General features: G+C 38.7%; 1 protein-coding gene across 5 annotated transcripts in view; it reads right to left on the minus strand.

Annotated features, from left to right (window-relative positions):
- Positions 1–20,765, minus strand: part of EPS15L1 (epidermal growth factor receptor pathway substrate 15 like 1) — a 40,915-nt gene extending 20,150 nt beyond the window's left edge. For 2 of the 5 annotated variants that reach the window (XM_084221148.1, XM_084221151.1), the window contains exons 1-22: positions 20,731–20,765; positions 16,430–16,471; positions 16,126–16,215; positions 15,839–15,886; positions 15,085–15,180; positions 14,408–14,470; positions 13,461–13,586; positions 11,890–11,949; positions 11,319–11,555; positions 10,608–10,765; positions 10,013–10,169; positions 9,215–9,277; positions 7,614–7,699; positions 7,178–7,250; positions 6,508–6,669; positions 5,504–5,701; positions 5,084–5,248; positions 3,057–3,183; positions 2,890–2,940; positions 2,363–2,499; positions 1,274–1,334; positions 834–916 (exon numbers count right to left, since the gene is read on the minus strand). In XM_084221148.1, the coding sequence (XP_084077274.1) occupies positions 834–916; positions 1,274–1,334; positions 2,363–2,499; positions 2,890–2,940; positions 3,057–3,183; positions 5,084–5,248; positions 5,504–5,701; positions 6,508–6,669; positions 7,178–7,250; positions 7,614–7,699; positions 9,215–9,277; positions 10,013–10,169; positions 10,608–10,765; positions 11,319–11,555; positions 11,890–11,949; positions 13,461–13,586; positions 14,408–14,470; positions 15,085–15,180; positions 15,839–15,886; positions 16,126–16,215; positions 16,430–16,471; positions 20,731–20,760 (2,313 nt within the window). In that variant the 5' untranslated portion in view covers positions 20,761–20,765. Of the gene's footprint in view, positions 1–833; positions 917–1,273; positions 1,335–2,362; positions 2,500–2,889; positions 2,941–3,056; positions 3,184–5,083; positions 5,249–5,503; positions 5,702–6,507; positions 6,670–7,177; positions 7,251–7,613; positions 7,700–9,214; positions 9,278–10,012; positions 10,170–10,607; positions 10,766–11,318; positions 11,556–11,889; positions 11,950–13,460; positions 13,587–14,407; positions 14,471–15,084; positions 15,181–15,838; positions 15,887–16,125; positions 16,216–16,429; positions 16,472–20,730 lie in introns of those variants that run through there. The other 3 variants (XM_084221149.1, XM_084221150.1, XM_084221152.1) reach the window with 3 other exon arrangements.
- Positions 20,766–21,207: the final 442 nt, after the last annotated feature.

The raw sequence follows: 21,207 nt of genomic DNA on the forward strand, positions 1-21,207 counted from the left end.
ACTGGTAAAGGCTGTTGCCATCTAGTGGAGAGCTAAAACCCTCCCCAAAATAGTAGAAGTTAGGGGAGGAAACAAACAACCAAGAAATGTAATTAGTCAAAGTGAAATGATAACCTATTTTATTTTTAACATTTACTCCACAGTGTTCAAGTGTTACTGTAGAATTAATGTAAGGAGTTGGGCACTGAGTTAACTAAACTCCAAACTTCACCTCAGGAAAGCAGATCAAGACCTTTCCATTTATCCATTTTTTTTCACATGTGTCCTGTACCTTTTTCTGCATCTGCTATTTAAAATGAACAAAAATTGCACACTTAAAACATGGGAGAGACTGACTGACCATAAGAGTGGAGTAAGGTTAGGCTACATTTATTTAGTAGCGTAGTATTTTGTTAAAAGTTGGACTCAGTCTTAGAGGCCTTATCCAACCAATGATTTTATGGTAAGCTTAGAAAGTCAGGATACTTACTATGAAGTAACCAAGAAGCAAATTCCAGGACTCAGATGAAGATTGGACACTGAAATATATTAATATCTGTAACAACTACCTCTTCTTACAAGTTAAAACTACAAGTTAACTGATTTTCCTGATCTGGTAATTGAAAATATTTGTGAAAAATTTATTTGTCCCTACTGAATCTACCAGTCTTAGTAAAATTTTGCCATATCTGACATGGTTGGAAAATTCTTTTCTATATAGCTGGTGAGGCTGACTGGAAGAAAATGAACAAAACCAGATTGTCAGCTAAAAAGTTATAATCATATCACACTCTTTTAGAAAGTGTCTGTACATACATTTTTAAAAGGACAGTTGCTTTCCTTTTAACCTTTACCTTTGACATCTGACTGAAGTCTGCAAATCCCTCACCACCACTGAAAGCACCACTTCCAAATGGATCCAGTGTTCCAAATGGATCTGGAACAGATATGCAGAAAAAAGTTATTTTGAATAATACTTAAGAATTACAAGGAATGCTTGGTGGTGCCAATGAAGCACAAAACTAGGCAGGTGATTAAAACACACTTTCATTTTGACCTGCCATGAAATGTTCAAAGAGAATTCCACAAAACAATAGGTTTTCTACCAGATGTTTGGAGGGAAAATATGAGAAGAAAACAGTGACATATATAGTGCCAGAAAGACAGCCTTCATGAACTGTGACAAGAATATGACACTTTCTGCCAATGGTTCACAAGATTCTTTATTCTCAACTCTTATATTTGATTCTTCTTTCATAAAAAGATACCTCATTATAAAATGTTTACTTCTTACCTGGACCTTTTGAAGAGATACTGGAAGACGTAAAAGGATCAGTGCTTTCAAAAGGGTCAGGCTAAATAAGAACACATATACATAATTATTTTTCTGCTGGACTGTGCACTTACCATTTCATGCCTATCAAAATCTCTTGCTTTAAGACAAATAGTTTCCAGTTTCAGACCAGTCTACTCAGTGGACAGAGTAGGATAAAACCAATTCATTATATGAAATTTACATTATTAGTGCATTTGGCTATTGACTAATATTGACACTAACAGGTACCTACAAGTGAGAAGCGCATTCCACTGAAATATATGCAACATTAGTTACCAGGGCAAAACATGAAAATACACCCAGAAGTGTTTAGTGTTTAAGCAACAGACAGAATATTTGGGTCATGCATTTATATCATTAATAATTCAGAGAGTCTGTGTACTGCTTCTTTTTAAACAGACGGTTTTTACAGCTGCCCTTCAGTTTGACAAGTCAGCTTTTATTTAAGTACAATCCTATACTGCAAGACAAACTAACTTCTTGCAGATTGAAACTGGTCCTGGGTAGCAACACTCAATGAATTGCATAAGAATGAGGAAAATACTAATAAAAACAAAACCAAAAAAATCATACTCCCCCCAAACAAGCACCCATATGTACATCAGGACAGTTTAGAACTGCAACTATGGCTATAACAAGTGTGTTCTGTGCAGTCCTTCCACTGTGCTGGCTCCAGAGTCTGCTGAGGGCTCAGGAATCCCTTAGCCAGAGCAGTTCCTCCATCTCATTCACTATGTGACTGCAGAAATCTATGGGATAGAGGGAATGGTGGGAATGAGTAGGTGCTGCTGCTTTGAAATTTACAACAGAGAGGAAAAATATCCACCTAAAAGTACCTTCAGGGTGAATGTACCTCATTATCACTGAACCAGAGAGAACACTGCTGATTGCCTAAACAATCCATACTTACATTTTAAGAATACACTTAATGATATTTCATCAGTTAGGAAAAAAGTATTTTGTGTTATTTCACTCCTTTTAGCTTTCAGACAATAAGCCTGTCAATAGTAAAGAACTCTATTAAGTGTAGATTTAAAAATTACTGACCTCTGAGGGTAAAGTGGGGGTTTTTGTGAATGGATCTGAGGTAAATGGGTCACTCTTCACCTGCTTCTTGAAGAAATCCTCAGGGGCAGAACTACGAAATGGGTCACTTTCCTTAAATGGATCTCCTCCAAAGGGATCTAGAAGGCGCAAGAAAAGGTAAATACAATGTAGCACTAGTGTGTCTATAAAGAACCTTCTATATTTGACCTCACACTCACTGATACAATTTTTCTTACACAAACAATGTTTTGATAAATCTGATAGACATCCAGAGACCTCTCTACAGAGGGTATTTACTAAGTCTGAACATGTCATATGAAGCTTTCAGACTTAATAAAAGAGTCACACAATTCTCATTAAACATATTGATTCCGAAGGCACAACCTGTTGGGTTCCTATGCTCCCACATGCAAACCAAAAATCTGAAGCCAGGGAAACCTTTATGCTTCTTTCATGTTCATAAATCTTTGTGTTTGGCTAGAAATTGTTTATACCACACCTGTCCCGTCATTTAAAAGGGCTATTACCTGCTGGAGCAGGTGGCTGTTCTGCAAAAGGATCATGCTGGAATGGGTCACCTATGCAGAAGAGAAAAACAATTTGTCTTATCTACTATTTAGCAAGATAAGTTTGTGAAAATATAATTTACTCAACAATTGATCTTCAAGGTCCTAGATAAGCACTTGTCACTTACTGCCTTTGAAGGGGTCTGCTCCCTTAAATGGATCAGATTTGAAAGGATCTTCTGACTGGAATGGGTCTGTATGCAATTCTTGTGTATTATTGGTAAACATCAAGGCTTTATTCTTAAATGGATCATCCTAAAAATTAAGAGGAGAAACATCACAACAGCTTGTCATGTTAAAAATAAAAATGCCCAGTTACCCATTAAACAGAAATTGCATGCTATCTTGGTCCTTGTTTAACAGTCATTAAAATTACTTCCTAAAGAACTTTCTGAATATGCGACTTCTAAGTAAAAGTAATTGCACAGCAGAAGGAAATGTGTACCCCAAGGCTATACAGAACACCAAAAGATAACAGCACAAATAGCAATTACATGTTCAACTGTTGCCCATATTAATATATTCAACTCTCTAATACTTTAATAACAAAAGCAAACCAACTCCAAACATTACACTATCAAAAAATTCTCTGTCATTATAGCTCAGCTTCAGGTAAGACACTTATTTAAAAATAAAGGATACAAAAATAATCTGTGGACTACAAATACAACAAATTACTACCAAGCAGTCAGATACTAGATTGCTTCTTGTTAACTCATCTTTGAGCTTAAAGCTCCAAATACTGATTTCCCATGATAAAGCACTTCATGCAGGAAGAATCACCCCAACATTCTGATGACAAGAACTTTCTCAGCAGAGGCCAAATCTACGTTTGTCAAGTTGCAGAAAATACCCTGCATGAACAAGCAGCAAACTGAAGTTATGAAACCTCTTCATGACATTCATCTGAATGATACCCCTGGCTTGGGTCTTGTTTGGAGGTCTCTGATGAAACCCCGAGTGCAGACAGCACCTGCACAGCAGAATTCCAGGGACATTGGGAGCCCTCCCATCATAAGGAATACCCAGAAACAACTGCCCACTTACATTGCCCCTAACATGAGAAAGAGACAGGATTTCTTTCATCCCTTTACAAGATGCAAATGAAAACATGCTAATTAATACTTCTCAGAACAGCAGGAGGGAGGTGGGGAGAGAAGGAAGAGGAAGGAAGAATTGAGAAACAGGAAAGTGGCACAATCGTTTAAAAAAATTGCTATGAACGTAGACTGGTGTTTTCTGCCAGTAAGTGGCTCCTAGGTTTTGCAAGAAAACATCTGGAAGTTTTCACTGGAAATTAAATATATTTATGCAAGCCATGCAAGCACAGAAACTAAGCACTAAAGTGTTTTAAGACCCTTAGATCATGTTCCTCAATGTACTGTTTTTATCTACACTGTTCTTCTCTTAAGCAGTTTGTTTTTACAGAGCAAGTGTAAAGTACTGCATAAAGGCAGCAAGGCCTGGTAAATATTTACTAACACATTATGTATTCAACTTCATACAAAACCCATAGCAAATACTATGCTTACAACAGTAAACATGTTTCCATAATGAGGAAGGGCCACATAGATGTGCAAGCAGAATCAAGCAAGTATGCAACTTTTATCTTGTCATATTAAAGACAAGAAATAGGGTCAAAAAACAAAAGAAAATTCTTGTAGCTTAGAGGAATATTTAATACCCAAATCAACATTACATACCCAAAAGAAATTGACTCGAAAAATGTTTAAGAAATTGAAAGATTTTATGATTTGGGAAAAAAATGCTGATTAAATAAATAATAAATGAGAAAGATTATGCTGAAATTATTTAAGCAAAGAGAACCATCCTTTCAGAAAGGGAATATGAGATGTGTAAGAAATACAAGTCAATGTAAAGCAGAAATTTGTAAAGCTTCCTTTAGAAATAATGAAATACATAATAAAGGAAAATTTACAGCAAAAGAAGATTTCACCTTGATAAACTGAAGAAGAAAAAATGAAACACTAAACTGGAAATAAAGCCCCACCTCTGTCCTGAGACTGAACATGTGACAGGTTACAAATCCACAATGTGCCAAATGTGCCAAATACCAGCTAAACAATACTTCAGATAAGGTGCAGGTCAGAAGCTTAATTAGTGTAAAATATACTAAATAACAGCGTTTTTTTACCACAGCTCCGTAATTGCTTCTTTCTGTCTGCCCAAGGCCTTCACTCATGTCTGCCAAATTTGTCAGACTCCCACCATGAATCCCATTGAGAGCTTCATTGTATTCTTCAATGCTCTTATTCATTTCCTGATGGCTCTCTTGCAGCTGAGAGAGTTTACTTCTTGCCTGGGACGGAAAAATGTTTTAGCATGTTACACACTGAAGAACACTGTCATTCTTACAGTCTCCTTAAACACTGGTGCCTGACAGTTGCATTTTATCCCCAACAGAATTGAATGCTTCCTGACTCAAACCAGGAATTCACCTACTAAACACCAGTGAAAAAGGCTTATTTAATGAATCAGGACTTTTTCCTCCTCTGAAAAATAATTTTTCAACTAATTTCAAGAAGCAAAAAATTGTATAAAGTATAGTGAATACCTGGTTTATTTCTTCCTGGGTTGATCTTAAAGATTTGATTATTGTCTCAAGCTGTACTTTTCCAGCCTGGATACTCTGCTCTAGCTGAGTCTCTTCTTGCTGGAGGCGATTCAGCTCTGCTTTTGCTCTATTAAGGTCATCTTCCTGTAATTTTAAATCTGATTCCTGAGACTGAATCTGCATTTTTAGTGATGAAATCTGAAACAGTAGAAAAATCAGAGTGAAATTTGGAATAAATGGGACTTATTAAATGGTGAATTTACAATAAGTAATAGAAAATGGTACAGCAACCTATCAACTACTAAGGAAAATCTTTAGAACTTAATATGAAGAAAGGCATGCTGCTTCTGCTGTTGCACAAAATCCTTGATAAAAGCACATGCAATATAACCTAGAAATATTATTTTAAAATCAGATAAATACCCCACTATTTATAAAGGTTATCAAAAGCTGTTTCCTAGATGTTCACCTTCAGAACTTGGTCCCATTCAAACATTTATCAAGTAGTTTAATGTTGATTTTAAGAGTTAAAATTACAGAGTTGTTTATAACCTTTCTTATACACTTTTTTCTGTGACTTCCTTACACAGGAAGTTTCTACCGTAAGGTAACATCCTATTTCCATTGGCAATTGCATTCACCTAAAAACTCAATCCTGATGACATTCTGAGTGATCAAAACCAGCACCACTGCCATGGACTGTCTCAGGGGTTAGGACTACTGATTTTCAACTGCCCTATTAGGCCGAAAAAATGTCTGATATATCCTCGGAACAACAATTCCTGTAGAAAGGGACCCCTGGAGGTCATCGGGTTCAATCCGATCATCTTTTATGACCTTTATGTAAGGTATTAAAGATGGCAAAATCCTTTCTTGGACCACTGCATTTGTGTAGAAATTGTTATTTATAGTAAAAAGAAAAAGTTTATTCATTAAATAAATAGAATTTCCCTCAACAGAAGACATTTTACTCTTGAGCTGGTCCAAAATTAACATCCACTTACCACCTGTGTTTCTTCCTGGCATTTCTGCCTTACATCATTCAGCATATCTTTCAGTTTGGCTTTCTGCTGGTCCATCTCATCCAGGCGGTCTTGGGCATCTTGTTTTTGAGCCTCCAGCTCTTGCAAGTTACTTGTTTCCCTATCTAAATCATTCTGCAGCTCCTGAAGAAAATTCCACAACTTGTAACTCATATTTAGCTGTTGTCTTAAGAAAGCATCAGCCACAGACAAAGAACTTCACAAAATTCTGAATATTTTCTATATCATATAGGCTACACTCTGCATTGGCCTATTTTGTTTCTGCAGGAGCTTTTGTAAGACATCAGGAAATAAATCACTGCTCACAAGAAGGAAAAGGGACTGTGATACAGAGCAAATTGCACTGAGTTATCCTAATTATCAAAACCAATCTCTCCAAACACTGGTTTCCTCAATTACATGTTAGTTAAACACTAACAAAAAAGGCATTCAAACTGTTCACATATACTATGCTTCTATTAGCCAGCATCAGATGAAAACACTCTAATGGAGAACAGTAAAATAAATCTTTTTCTGCCAGTTAGAGGAAAATCTCAAGAAAGAAAGAATGACAGAACAACAGAAAAAAATCCTAAATTGCTATATATTACTTAGATTAACATGAAAACTACTGATGATAAGCAGTTTTTACCTGAACTTCATTGGTTTTCTGTCTAATTGATTCTTCCTTTTCCCTAATGTCCTGCTCCAGAGAATATTTTTCTCTGCCAGATAAACAAGAACATGTATTTGTGATTAGTTAAATAACACAACACACATGCAAAAATCAATTAAATATTAGTCTGGAAACACCATGCAGACAAAAATGCCAGCCTCTATTCTCATGTATTCTTTAAAGAAGAAAAGGTGCATAGGTATCAATTATTCTTTGAAAAATGCCATCTGTGCCCATCATCAATCTTCTGAAGTCACCTGATAGATCTGTAGGGTACCACTAGGAAATTCATCACCAATTACAGCAACAAATAATGACAAATTTACTAAGAGAAAATAAACTGACACATCAGTACTACAGACTTACTTAGATATTCTACACCAAGACATTGTTAACAGTCCATAACTATTACCTCTGCAGCTGCGCAATTTCTTGACTAATATCATCCAGCTCCTTCACCCCTGTAAATTCTCCTGATCCAACAGAACTTGCACTATCCTGTTAATAATGAAACAATCTATTAAAATGTCAAGTAGTATTAGAAGCTCTTCCTTTAACAAAGGCTGAAGACAAAGGTGGGATACAAAATCCTCATTATTTGCATTTGCAAAATTCCATAAGAGAATTATTCTGTAACCAAATTATTCTGTAACAAGCAAGGAACATGCCACACAAATCTACCCATGAGACATGAGAATTTTTAATATTCCTGTTTAACTGACAGGACAGTTGAACACACAGCAATAAAAGGACAGGCACAATGTCAACAAGGAAATTGCAGAATTGGTAGAATTAAAATTCAAAACCTAAAACTTAGTTCTGCTATAGTCAATAGAAAAGGGTACAGAGGACTTAATGAAATCAGATTGCAATTTCAGTCTTCTAGAGCCCTGTCACAAATTAATAGCAATTTCTGCAATTATACCCCATTTTCTGTAGGTTGTGTCTACATTCATTCAAGCAGAGATCAGAGAAGATACAGAGGGCATCCCCTGCCGTCTAGATAAGTTAAGAAAGGACGTCAGCATTACGTACAATACCGGTTGTTATTGTTATTATAAAAAGGACTGCTCTTTGATAAAAAGCTCACCACAACTGAGCAAAAACTGCAGCACTGAACTCACTGCTAGTCTGACAAACCAGGAGACCTACAATTTTTATATAGCATTTCAAAAAGAAGAATGCAGAGTTTGCCTGCTTCACTCACTTTGAGACAGCTGAGATAACCACAGAAAGCTTGGCTTTATTAAAGATTAAAGAACAAACAAGAACCCAACCAACAAGCCAAGACCAGCAGAGTAAGATGTGACATTTTGGTGCAAACAATAGGTGACTATACAGTTTAAATAATTTAATTAAGTCCTCACTTTTGGGGGATCATTTTTTTGGTAACATGCCATTAAATAATCACAAATAACAACAACAAATTCTTCAAGCAAATCAAAAAATCACTTTTGTACTGTCAGGCCAGATACAGATATGCTGGGAGACCTGTACTGAATGCTGGACAGGATCACAGCCACGTGTCTCCCAGTATGACTATGAAATAAATTAAAATGAGCTGCTGCACTGGTTAGGATAAGAGTCACTTAACAAAGGTCACAGTAGCATACAGTTTATTTTATTTTATGCTCAGCTAAACACATACTACGTGGAAAAAATAAATCAATTAACTGAAAATAGCAGGAAGCTTAAAGCTCTCACACCAAGATATATTTACTGCTCACAGCTGCAGAGAACTAGTCCAGGAGTAATTTCAACAGCACTGAGCTGCCTGTTCCAGGAACTTCCTGCCAGATCAATACATCTCCAGTTGCTGAAGGAAGGAATATCACCAGGCTGGCAGCCAGTGCTGGGCACTTCACATTACTGTGACATTATCACCACACCAAGAGCAAGTGGCACAGAACTCAAGAGCAAAGGCAGGCAAAGGTGTAGAAATAAAAACTTTTCTGAAGTTACACAAAGCATACATTAGAAATGTGCATTCCTTTCGACACTGCAATTACTCACACGCCGCATTTCTGTTAGTGCTGAGATCTCAGTTCCTACAGGGGTCAAGTAACCTGATAGAGTCTATAGGAAAAGGATATAGGAAAAACCTTAGGAGGATCATAGCAACAGCAATAATTAAAATATATTTAGAGTTCCAAAGGTTTCTGGTTAGGGAAAGCAAATAAAAGTAAAGAAAAACACAGTATAATTTATAGAAAAGGTGAATGTAGTGACATGACAGAAGTATTTCTTCAATTCAGTTTCAGAAGTGCACTCACATGCTATCAAGGAAAGGAACAAAGCAGGGTCAGCAAAGGATCAGATGCTCCAGTAAAGTGGTATTAGCAGTGATGGATACAGGACTGTGGACTGCTACAAAGGATGAATCTCAGAAACTAGGGAGTCATCACTCCTCATTTAGCCATTAAAAAATTTTATGTTTCCATGGGAGGAATATGGTGCTGATCATAGTCAGAGACATGCTGCTCAACCAGCTTTTAATATTTGCTGTTACAAGTTCCCTGACTCAACCTTCTGTATGACAAAGGATTATTCTTTATGCTAGATTTTTTCCAGCATTATTACTCCTTGGTTTATGGAGTATTTTACTGCATTTTTCTTTACCTGCTGTCTTGGTTGTTAAAAAATTAGCTATACTTTCAAATGCTAAAAGAATTTTGTAAGAGAAGATAAGAAAAAATATTGGCAATTCTTTATCATAATACTAAAACAAACCCCACACAAAATTCATACTCAAAGCCCATTACTTTTAAAGCACACAAGTTTGGTGTTATCTACAACAAACTGCTGACTTACCTGGATGGGTGTGTTTCTGTCTGAGGGAGGGATCATATCTGGAGTTAACACTTGTGGAGGATCAATCCCTTTGCTGACCTTCTGTTGAATGAGATACATGGCGAGTGCAAACTGGTCTTTGCTGAGCTTTCCCATCTGTCTAGTGTCTGCCAAAGACCTGATAAAAAAGAGATCATACTTACAAACAAAAAAATCTTATTTCTGCTCTACTAAAAAGCCTGAAATACATATATGCACATAATTTCTCTTTGGTTCATCCTCATCAGAGCTTACTTTTCCACAAACAGTGCAGTATTTTATTTCACATATTTAATTGAACAGAGTAGTGTTAGTCTGTGAAAATATTTAGAGCACTAGAACTTCAAAAGACAATCACAATTCACAGACTGACCTATTGCCCCCGCTCCCAGAAAAGCAAAGGGAGTATTTATTTCTCCCTTAGTTTTCCATACAGTCCACATATTGCAGTATGTGGACAAGTAAAAGCTGGGGGTTTTTATTTGTTTCTGGTGTCTTTTTAATGTTAGGATCACATTCTGAATCTGACTTCCCAGACCAGCAAGCTACAAAAGTACAGCTAGTACAGAATTCTTACCATATATGTGCTAAGAGATTCTGAGATAGACCTGAATGCATAAAAATGTCCTTTACTTCTTGGCCACTCACAAAACCATCCATGTCTGTGTCTGTTTTTAAGAAAATTTCATCATATCGCACTTTTTCAGACACTGGCACCACCCAATTAACAGCTGGCTGCAAAACAAAGGTTGGCATTTCAAAAGAACAGAAATAGTCTTTATGAACACACTAAGTATATATGACATTATCCAGAGCTGGATGTGCTGACCATCTTGCCTACTCCAGTCTGACTAGTAAATAAGTATTTTCACTGCATGTTTTAACTTCACACTTTTTATCTGAATAAAAACACTGTTAAACAGCTATTCATCAGTTGAAAGGCATTAATTCTTTGGAAATACAGACCAAATTAGGCATATAAAGTCCTCACGCTAATGGCAGGAGATTTAGAAGTAGGTTAATGATTTCTTTGGTGTTAAAGCAGATACACAAACAAAACCTTTCTATGGCTCTACTTCCTACATAAAGTGAAAAATCCCCCTAAGATTTGCTGCCTTGTGGTCACTGATTAAAGTTCACCCAATCTTCTTCCAAGTCTTCCCATTTTCATTTCACCCTCTCCACCCAAATCATCCAAACACACGAGGCAGAAATCAAAAAATGTATTTATTTTTCCGACAGCTTACAAATACACAAATCTACAAAAATAAGAAAGAAAGACACGTACCTGTGCTGGTTTGATGCTGTGCTTGGGAGACAAGCTCCCTATGCTGTTGAGACTGGTGCCACTGCCATGGGATGGGGTGGAACGGAGGCTGTCTTTTGGAGGAGGACTTGCAGGGAGAACAGGAACTGCACCAGGAAAGACCGATGTCTTCTTTCTTTTAGAAGGTGGTATGAGAGAAGGGGGCAATTGTGAAGGAACTGACTCTTTCTCAAGAGCTCTATAAACCAAATGCATTGCCTGCAAAGGCAAAAAGGTCAGATAACATTCACAATTATTAGAAAAAGCAACAATATCTTCCTGTGTCAGTCATTAACGTATTTGTAAAACAAAGAAAGTAAGACTAGAAATGTAAACCAGAGCAATTAATTTTGAATGTAATTCCAACAAGTTTAATCTTGACACAGGCAAGAGTCAGTAGGTGGACTTGAGAAAGGTCATTAAATAGCTCCATGTGAACAACTTAGATTAGAATAGTTGACTGTAGCACAGAAAGCTGTAAAGCTCTTGAGGAAGAAATGAACTATTTGCTTTGACAGACTAGACAGTGAATTGAGAATTTAAAGCAACCTACCACAGCAAATTCATCCTTGTCCAGGTGACCATCTTTATCAATATCACTGAGATCCCAGACCTACAGCAATTAAGATTAAAAAATGATTTGCAGACCAAGTTACACTTCATGTATTCATTGCATTAACATGCCCTCTAAAGATTCCTCATAGATTTTGGTGAAGATCGTATTAGTTATACCACCTATCTAAAAATTCTCTGATGAAACAGACTGGATTAGAGCACTAGCCACATCAATCAACACTGGCTCTAACAAATTCTAGCTGCAACTCAGACAGGTTTTTCATCTTTCTATGATGCAATTACAGAGTCATCAAGCTGAGTAAAAGCATTCAGAGGTGGCTTTCAGAACTGCCCAGAGGGTGTGGGCTAGCCGACCATCCAAATTCCTCACAAGAAAATTCAACAGAAAATTCAACACATTGCTAATTCCTATTCCATTCCTAGGTGATTGGGGTTTTCTACTAAAAACTAAAACTATGTGCAACTCCCTCTGGCCCCCTGAATTTCCTGTTTGAGAGAATTTAAGCATTTATCAATGCTTAACTTAGTTCATTATTAGGTGAGGCACGTCAATGAAACTTGCAAGAGATTTAGAGAGATAGAAAACTTTGTGAGCTCCAACACAGCACTGTTCATCAAATCATCAAGATGACCTGGTCACAGTGGGGTCCACAAAAAGCCAGGAGTTGCGGCTCAATTGTGAGAACTCTGCTTTATCACTGGACCCTTGACAAATTTAAGCTCCTTGATTAGACCTTTCTCCATTTCCTCAGTGCCTTATCTTGTCCACAAATTTTTCTGGAAGAGGCAAAAGCTTCCTGCATTTCTGTTGTGACTATAACAAGATAAAATCCGAAGCCTTTCAAGACTTCACAACACTCAAGTACAGAATTAAAACGAATCATACTTAGATTTTGTAGATAATACAGAGCAAGAGGCACTTCTTCCTGAAGAGATAAAAGCATGTAACGCAGATAGAACTCTGACACAGAATGTACTCAAAATCAATATGCAAAGCATTAAAGAACGTGTTTTTAATGGAAGCAGAAAAATACTTTTAAGTTTTGCTTCCCTTGTAAATATACAATGGATAGACAAATCTCAGACCTTGGAAGTATTTATAAACACACATGAAAGAAAAACCAACTTGACAAATTGCACTATGAATAAAGGAAGACGTTTTAAGGTATTCTCCTGTACAAACAGAGGATGGATTTAATGGTATATCTAAGAACTCATATTTGTAAAAATGACGAAACAGCAGAATCTAATGTCCTAACAGCTATTATGACTCAGGAAAGCTTTTTCTTGCTTTTAAACAACCAAAATCAAATTTCCACTTGTAAATGAATAGAGAGACAATGAAGCCAGTCTACTCTAGGGTTGAAATTACTACTCTTACTCTTATTTCTAAGTGGAAGACTTCAGAGTCTTAATGTTCCTGCTTTATAGCATGCACATGATGCAAAATCTCAGCCAAAACCTGATCTCTGTTGATAAATTACATTTTTAACATTGCAATTACGAGAAGCTAAATAGAGACTAGCTAAATCTAAACCACTTACTCACCCTTCCGAGGATATCAAGAGGTAGCTTTGAATTCATCAGTACTGGTTTTACTTTGTCTCCTGAAAGTAAACCATTTACTGGCAAAAGGCTTTCAAAAATACCATCAAACTTTGCTTTTTCTTCCACCTAGTTGGTAAGAAATAGTCTGAATAAGTAAAACAGTGTGTCTGTGAGTAACGAAAATGAGATCTTGCAAGAAATTAAGACTGGTCAGTAATGTACTCATCTTAAATTTCCAAGCTTTCTTGCAAGTGCCACTGTACAGTATTTAAATGTAAACCCATAGAGAAAGCTTTGAAATTAGGCTCCTAAATCTAAAGGTTACCACAGCTGGGAGATTTTACCATGCAGCAGACAAGGTGTGCTTCTGTTTTAAAGTAACTTTGATAAACTCTATAGAACTAAAACTTATTCTTCCCACTTTAAAGCACATATAACTGCAAGCTTTGTCATTCAATTTCTACCTTTTGGAAATGTTTGGAGTTGAAAATTACCTAAATATAAATATCCACACATATGCATCTAAAGTTATTGTTTCCAAATTATATATATTGCTTGTATCATTGAATAATAATTCGAAACTAGGAACTCAAGCATTAAATTAACAGTTCAGACTGGATGTGGTGAAACACTTTGCTGTTCCCACTGGGGTTCCTTTATACAAACAAAGTGCCTAATTGTAGGATTCTGGAAGAAATCCAGGCAGAAGATTACAATTCATTTTCTTAAAAACATCCCACCAGTGGCTGTCAAAGGGTTGTTTAATACTCATTGCATATCTAAAACTACACCTTGGTGTTCCCTATTGTGCACAGGTTTGCACAGAAAGGGAGGACTTCTGAAATGGGAAATACATTTGACACAAATTTCTCTCACTGGGAAAATTACACACAGAAAAAATATTTACTTCTAAAAAATGGATGGAATGTGTTCTCTTTTACACTTACCCTAACAGCCCAGTGAGTCTCTATTGAGGGTGGTGTGATCAGCAAAGGACTGCTAGTGTCATGCTAAAAATGAGAAAATGTTTTATTTTTATAGATATATAAATAGGTAAATATACATACTTCTGTCTCTAGTACTTATTAATTGCACTAAGTTTGAGATGGTTATAGACATGAAGCTTAACTCCATTGAGGAAAATAGGCTGCTCAGGTACCTAAATAGAAGTCACACTCATTTTATAGCATTACAGTACTTGAGTAAGGACATCCAGTAGATGCATTCAGTGTCCAAACACAGAACCAACACAAACCAAAGAGGTTCTGCAGCAGCTAGCGCAGGGCAAAGCTGCAGCAATGCCTTTTACTACTCATTCCTGTTCAGCCAGCCCCAAAATAAGCTTTTTTGTTTCCTTTTTTTTCCATGAATTAAGAGTTTAGACACATCAACTTCCTGACCAAGCTGACCAGACTTAAACTCACTCTGGTTTTGCAGTCCAGGAAGGGGCTGGTTTCTTGTCACTCAGCATGACAAGACTGCAGCCCTGGCTGCTGTGCCCTAAGGAACTGTTTGACAGCAGCCTGAAGCCCCAGAACCACGACATTTAAGATCATTCCAATGTTCCACCTGAAGCCTTGATTCTCATACAACACATACCTGCATTTAGGTGGATACTACTTACAAATTTAGGAGGTGGCACAGTCAAATTCAGACTGCTCAGGTTTACATCGTGGCCATTCTGTGCACACGCTACAAGGCGCAACGCAACGTAGAAACCCTACAAACAATTGTGCTGTCTATTAAAAACCAGTTTCAATCACAAAAAATAACCCACCTACCATTTTTACTAACATTGTATATGTGCAACTCAGTGAAAAGGAAACCCACATGTACAGCCCCATAATGGCAACTACCCCTTTGCTTTTAAGGATGAATCCTGAAAAATTTTACATTAACAGGAAACAAAGAGGAGAAAACTACATGATAGTTTTTTTTTAAGAACTCTCTCCTAATTAAAATACAACAGTTTTTCTTTAAAATTAGTAATGTTTTGAATGAGTTCCTTTGTACCTACAAGTAATTTGCTATTTGGTATTCCAAGCCACTTTTAGTAAAAATGCTAAATTTTTTCATGCACAAAAGTCTTCTAAAATCAAATAATAGTTTTCATTTGTGGCTCAATGACTGTGTATCTACACAGTACACACACCAACTATGTACAAAACAAAAGAGACACAGAAAATTAGAACCAAACTTCTCCCACAGCCTCACTGAGTAATACACTAGGATATGAGCAGTGCTGGGGAAAAAACTCATCTTGTAAACAAACTTAACACTGAAAAAGATAGATAATTACTAGTGGTATCAGGGCTTGATCGAAACAAGGCTAATCTGCGAAAGGTAATACAGGAAGTCTACACGAACATTTCATTTACCTGTTTATCTAAGTATCCTTTACCCTCTGGGTCAGCCAAATCCCATATCTGTGGAGATACAAAAGAGAAGCTGCTGTGAATTTCAAAGAAAACTTAGCTCAACAGCTCCTACTGTATGTCTTCTTAAAGTGTTCCTTCAGCTTTCAAGTAATGACAAACAATGTTACTGAATTGTTGAGTTAGCAACAAAAATGTTACACAAAAACCAAATTTTCTTTTTAAATTTTTCCTTTCACTTAAAAGAAGTGTTAAGACAACTACTACATTATCCAATTCCTTCAACTTACTTTTCCAAGGATGATATCAGAGAGACCAGACTTTTTAAGAAACAGAGCAGCTTCACTTGCCCCAACTCTCCCTGTGTACGTTGGATCGACCTGAAGGAGAAAAAGGAACATTTAATTGAAACATGGCTGTTGTGAAAACAGATTTAAGAAATGCAATCTCGCCTCTAGGTCAAAAGGAGTTACAGAAACTGCATCACCACTCAGAATTCACACAGTGTTACCACTGCAATGGGGAAAAGAAAGAGAAGGAAATCTTGGGGAAGAAGAAACTGCACTTTATTTTAACTTCTTTTTAAGAACATACCTGTTTGTAATATGTTTCATATATTGGATTCCCACTAGAAAACTGAAACACAAGTAAGAAAACAGAATAAACATCAATCAGAATTTATAGGAAAAGAAACATATAGCACTTTGTGTATTAGTTCTATTGAGAACCTAAAATAGTGTGTTAATTTGCTGTGTTACAAACTGGACACTTGAAATTTAAGTGTGGATAACAGTGATTCACCAAGACCACAGACTACTGTCATCTCTTAGAACTTCTCATTCATCAGGATTCCTACCTCTCCTCACTCTTTTACATAGTGACACTACATAGGGATAAGGTTTTGAAGAACAGCTTTGAATTATTTGCTGAAGTATTTCAGATCTCAGTATGAGAAGGACTGAAAACAAAGGCCCAGCTTTCAACACAATGACTACTTACTGCACCATATACATCCTTAGAGAATATTTTCAGCAGACTATTATACACACACACACACACACACACACAGAGCCTGTGTTAACACACTTTCAAGACAAGGATCTTAAACTGAAACAGAATAAACAAAAAAAACCAAACCAAACAAAAAAAGAACAACAAAAAAACCCCCCAAATCAACCAAAAAAAAAAAAAAAAAAAAAAACCCAACCCAAATACAAATATATTAAATGAATGGCAAATCAACAACTCTCACAATTCCCTGACAACGCTTTTGGAGGATTTCAACTTGGTGTAACCACTGCATTCCACAAAAGCTGCAGACCCAAGGAAAGCCCTTCCTTTTCAGTGTCCTAAACTAGCAGATCCCAGTTCCTCATGCTGACGTTCCAAGCAAATGGCAGCCAGAATGCCAAAAGATGCAGAAGCCCCAAAGCCTATCTTCTCACATGCCTCCTAGAGTTGCCACAGGAGTTCTAACCCTGTGCAGGTTCTCCCTCCACACTGTTCTCCTCAGCCTCAATGCCAACAGCAAAAGCAATCTGGTCAAAAACAGATCAGTCCTTAGACCACTCAGAGGCCTTAAAAAGAAAGCAACAAAACAACTCAATAAAGATGTCAATGAGCAAAACACAGAGATGTCACAAAACCTGCTTGGGATAACCACTCTCCACCTCCAGGACAGCAGTCAGACACCTGAAAAGGAGTATTTCACACTAAGTCCCATCACTGCTATGTCCTCTCCCAATGTCACCTTCCTCCTTGTTATCCTCATGGATTTCCAGATGTTCTGCTTACACTGAGAGGAAGGAAGGTAGGAACATGATGAAAGAAAAGACCAATCAAAAATATGAAAATTTTATTTTACACCAAGAGAACCTTCTTGTGAGTTTACAATAAACATGCTAAATCTTCATTTAAGGAGCTATCCATAATAACCAATTTCTCTGAACTGAGCACAAGCAAACACTGACTCTCTAAAGATTACAGATCTATCTGAATAGAAAAATCCTGCATTTTCAGAACAGTTTCCTAAGCATCTGAAATGTACTTCACTTATATCCATCAAAGAAATAAGCTGCTGCATTTTCCAGCATCAGCACCCTCTGGAAGCTCTTGCTCTCCCTGATGGCAGACAAGATTTCAGAAGGATGAGTTCAAACAGAACTCATAAATCTGACTATTCTTTGTGCTGGCATGTAAACAATCAGCACATATAAGCATTGTGTTCCTGTCCAAGCAGGAAACACATCATTCAGAGAAAAGGTGGAAGAAGGAAATAGCCTGTTCCACTCTGAATAAAACCATGTTTTCAGCCAGCTAGCACCAAACTATGCACCTCTTGCTTATCAGAAAGCTCAGACTAGAGAATCAACCACCAACTACAAGCTCTTCTAACTGATGCAGTAAGTGACCTAGAGCATGCAGAGACTGGATTCATACCAAGATACAGAGCAAACTGCTCCAGCAGCAGGACTGAATGATCTCATCCCATCACCAGACATTCCTGTCACCCCCATTTGATATTGTCAGCCATGACATGGAGCTGATAGAGGTGGCAGGAAGCCAGGCTGATGTGCTTCAATGCTGTGAAATTTCTTCTACAGCAAATTATTCCCCCAACCACTGCTGAAAAGCACCTAAAGATCAATTCTCTACTTGCCGAACTTTACAAAGATTCAGTCTTTCTGACCAATGTACCTAAATTACTGCATATCTGTGATGAAGCAGACCAGACAAAATGGGTTCAAGTGATAAAATTAGCACAGCTCTCTATCTACCCATCACCACATGTGAAGACATCGCCATCATTCAAGAGGATTCTGTAATTTGGTGACATCTGCTCATGAAGGACCAACCCAAGACTGGCAACACCGGCAGAGGCAAAAATTTTGAAGAGTGCACTCTTGACGATGTCAAAGCATAACCTGTTAGAGCCCTAGTGCCTCGTTGCTTAACCTCCAAGTTGACTTCCTGTTCAGAAGTCGAAGTCTTGAGCCTGCACACTGTGTTTGCAGTACGCAGTGCACACGCATGGATATTGCTCCAAGTCCCTTAGTGCAGGTCTGGCAAAAAGGCACGAGTAAGCACCTGCCACCAGAACAATTAATTCTCTTTCCTGAAGTCATCTTGGGGTCACAAGGGTCTCTGGATCACATTAATTATTTTAAATAAAGTATTATTATGATACATGATTAATGATAAAATATTTTAAGGTGCTTGAATTACCCATACTCTTTGCAGCTCTTAATATGTTGGTATCGATAGTCTTATTTTATAGCTTTCTGAGTGGACACGCCTCAATGTTACAACACACATACCCTCTCCTATTCTGTCTAATTCCATTTCTGGCATTTACTCTAATTAACACGCATCTCCTTAGTAATCACAAAACTGAGGCTATTAGAAGAGGAAGTGTATTACTTTAAAGGAAATTCTGTTTACAGCTAGATTAGTCTTGACAGTTCAATATACAAAAACAAGTTTTAGAACTACAACGCTTCCACTGAATTAGTTGGAAAATACTATATAAAAATAACTGATATGTTTACAGAATGTGGTCTTAGTCCACATTTTCTAGCAAAAGGAATACCAATGATGCCAACCTCAAAGATCAATGAGAATTTAAAGTACAGAAACTGGATTTCTAGAGTAAGTACTTGATAATTATTTGATTTTTACCAATGTATTATTTCACAACTACAAAACCTTTTACATCCAGAGTTTATCTGACTTACATATTTTGTACCACATTAATCACTTGAAATTTTCTGATAACAGTTTGTGTGCACATGGATGTTTCCGAATATGTTCACTTAATCAAACCGATGTTAAGCAGGACTCTCACAAAACAGAAGCTAAACAGCAGTACACGTCCTTAGTAAGACACACAGCAAGTTGTGTTATCCAAGCACTACATAACTCCACTGAGAGATAAATTTTTAGAGCAACACAACTCAAAGATCATTATTAAAAGGAAATCAATATATTTTAATAATCTGAACTACTAATAGGAGTCATTCAGAATGCCTGACTGGCCTAGGTACAGTACAGAAAATAGTTTTGGTTTTAAGACATTGAAGGTAGTGGGGTGGTGTTGCTTTTCTTTTGCTTTGAAGCAAATAAGTACACGGACTCTCTTCACATGGCTATGGAAAATAATAAACAGTGATCACACTGCTTAGGCTTGAAATATTTGGGTGAGAAATCAAATTAAAAAAACTTGTAACAACAGACATCAAGCAAGGGATCCTAAGCATTCAACCAGAGCTGGAAACAGCCTCTCCCAGGCGTTAGGGATACGCGCCCTGTCCTTTGCCCTGCAGGAGCTTCTCCTCCTGACAAGCGAACACCTCCCGCTCATCCCTCAGCCCCTTCCCGGTGTCCCCGCTCCCCACGCACCTCCTCAACACCCCACACGGTCACGGCACCCCGTCACAACAGCTCAGCAGTTCCCGGCGGCATCACCCCCCAGTACCAACAAGAAAACGGGGTGACGTGCGGAGCACCAGCCCGCTTGCCTTCAAAGCCCTGGCCCACGGCAATCCCGGCGGCTCGGGGTGGGGAAGCGCCAGGAGACCCTCAGCCCCTCCCCAGGGACGCAGCTCCAGGGCCTCTATGCGGGGAGGGCACCGGCGCAGCTTGTGGCCCCCCAGCAGCGCCCACCGCGGTCCCGGGGCACAGCGGGGGCCCCTCGCCGCCCTTGCCCCGCCCGGCTCCCGTTCCCCGCCGCGCCCCGACCCTTATTCCCCGCGGGCCGAACCCCTCCCGGCACGGGGCCTGTACCCAGCGCCAATTCCAGCCCGGCTGCACCCGGCTACGATGCAGACCTGCTGCCACTCCCCGCGCCCGCCCGGCCGCCGGTGCGGAGGGCCGCGCGTCCCCGGCAGCCCCGGTACCTGTTGGCTTAGGGGGATGAGCGCCGCCATCTTCCTCCCGCTGGGTCGGGCCGCGGCCGGGGCGGAGCGAGAGGCGGGAGGCGGCGGCCGGGCCGGGCCGGGCGGGCCCGAGGAGGCGGTGGCGGCGGCTGAGGAGGTGCTCGAGACCCACGGGCCAGCGGCCGCGGCTCTATCGGGGTCCGGCAGGCGCTCCTCGGCGGCAGTTGCCGCTGCTCGCAGCGCTCCACAGAGTCATCCAATCATTTAGAACGGAAGAGACTTCTCTCGAGTCCAAGCTTGAGTCCAAGTGTTGACAGATCACCACCTTGTCAAACAGATCAGAGCACGTCCTGTCGCTCCTTAAACACCTCCAGGGACGGGGCCTTCACCACCCTGCCCAGCTCCCTGGGCAGCCACATAACCCCAAAACGAGCGAGGTTTGAATGGAGCACAGTGGGCCGCCGAGTCCTACGTCCCTGCTCCAGCGGGGCCATCCCA

Source organism: Fringilla coelebs, assembly GCF_963513975.1.
Source record: "Fringilla coelebs genome assembly, chromosome: 24".
NCBI lineage: Eukaryota > Metazoa > Chordata > Aves > Passeriformes > Fringillidae > Fringilla > Fringilla coelebs.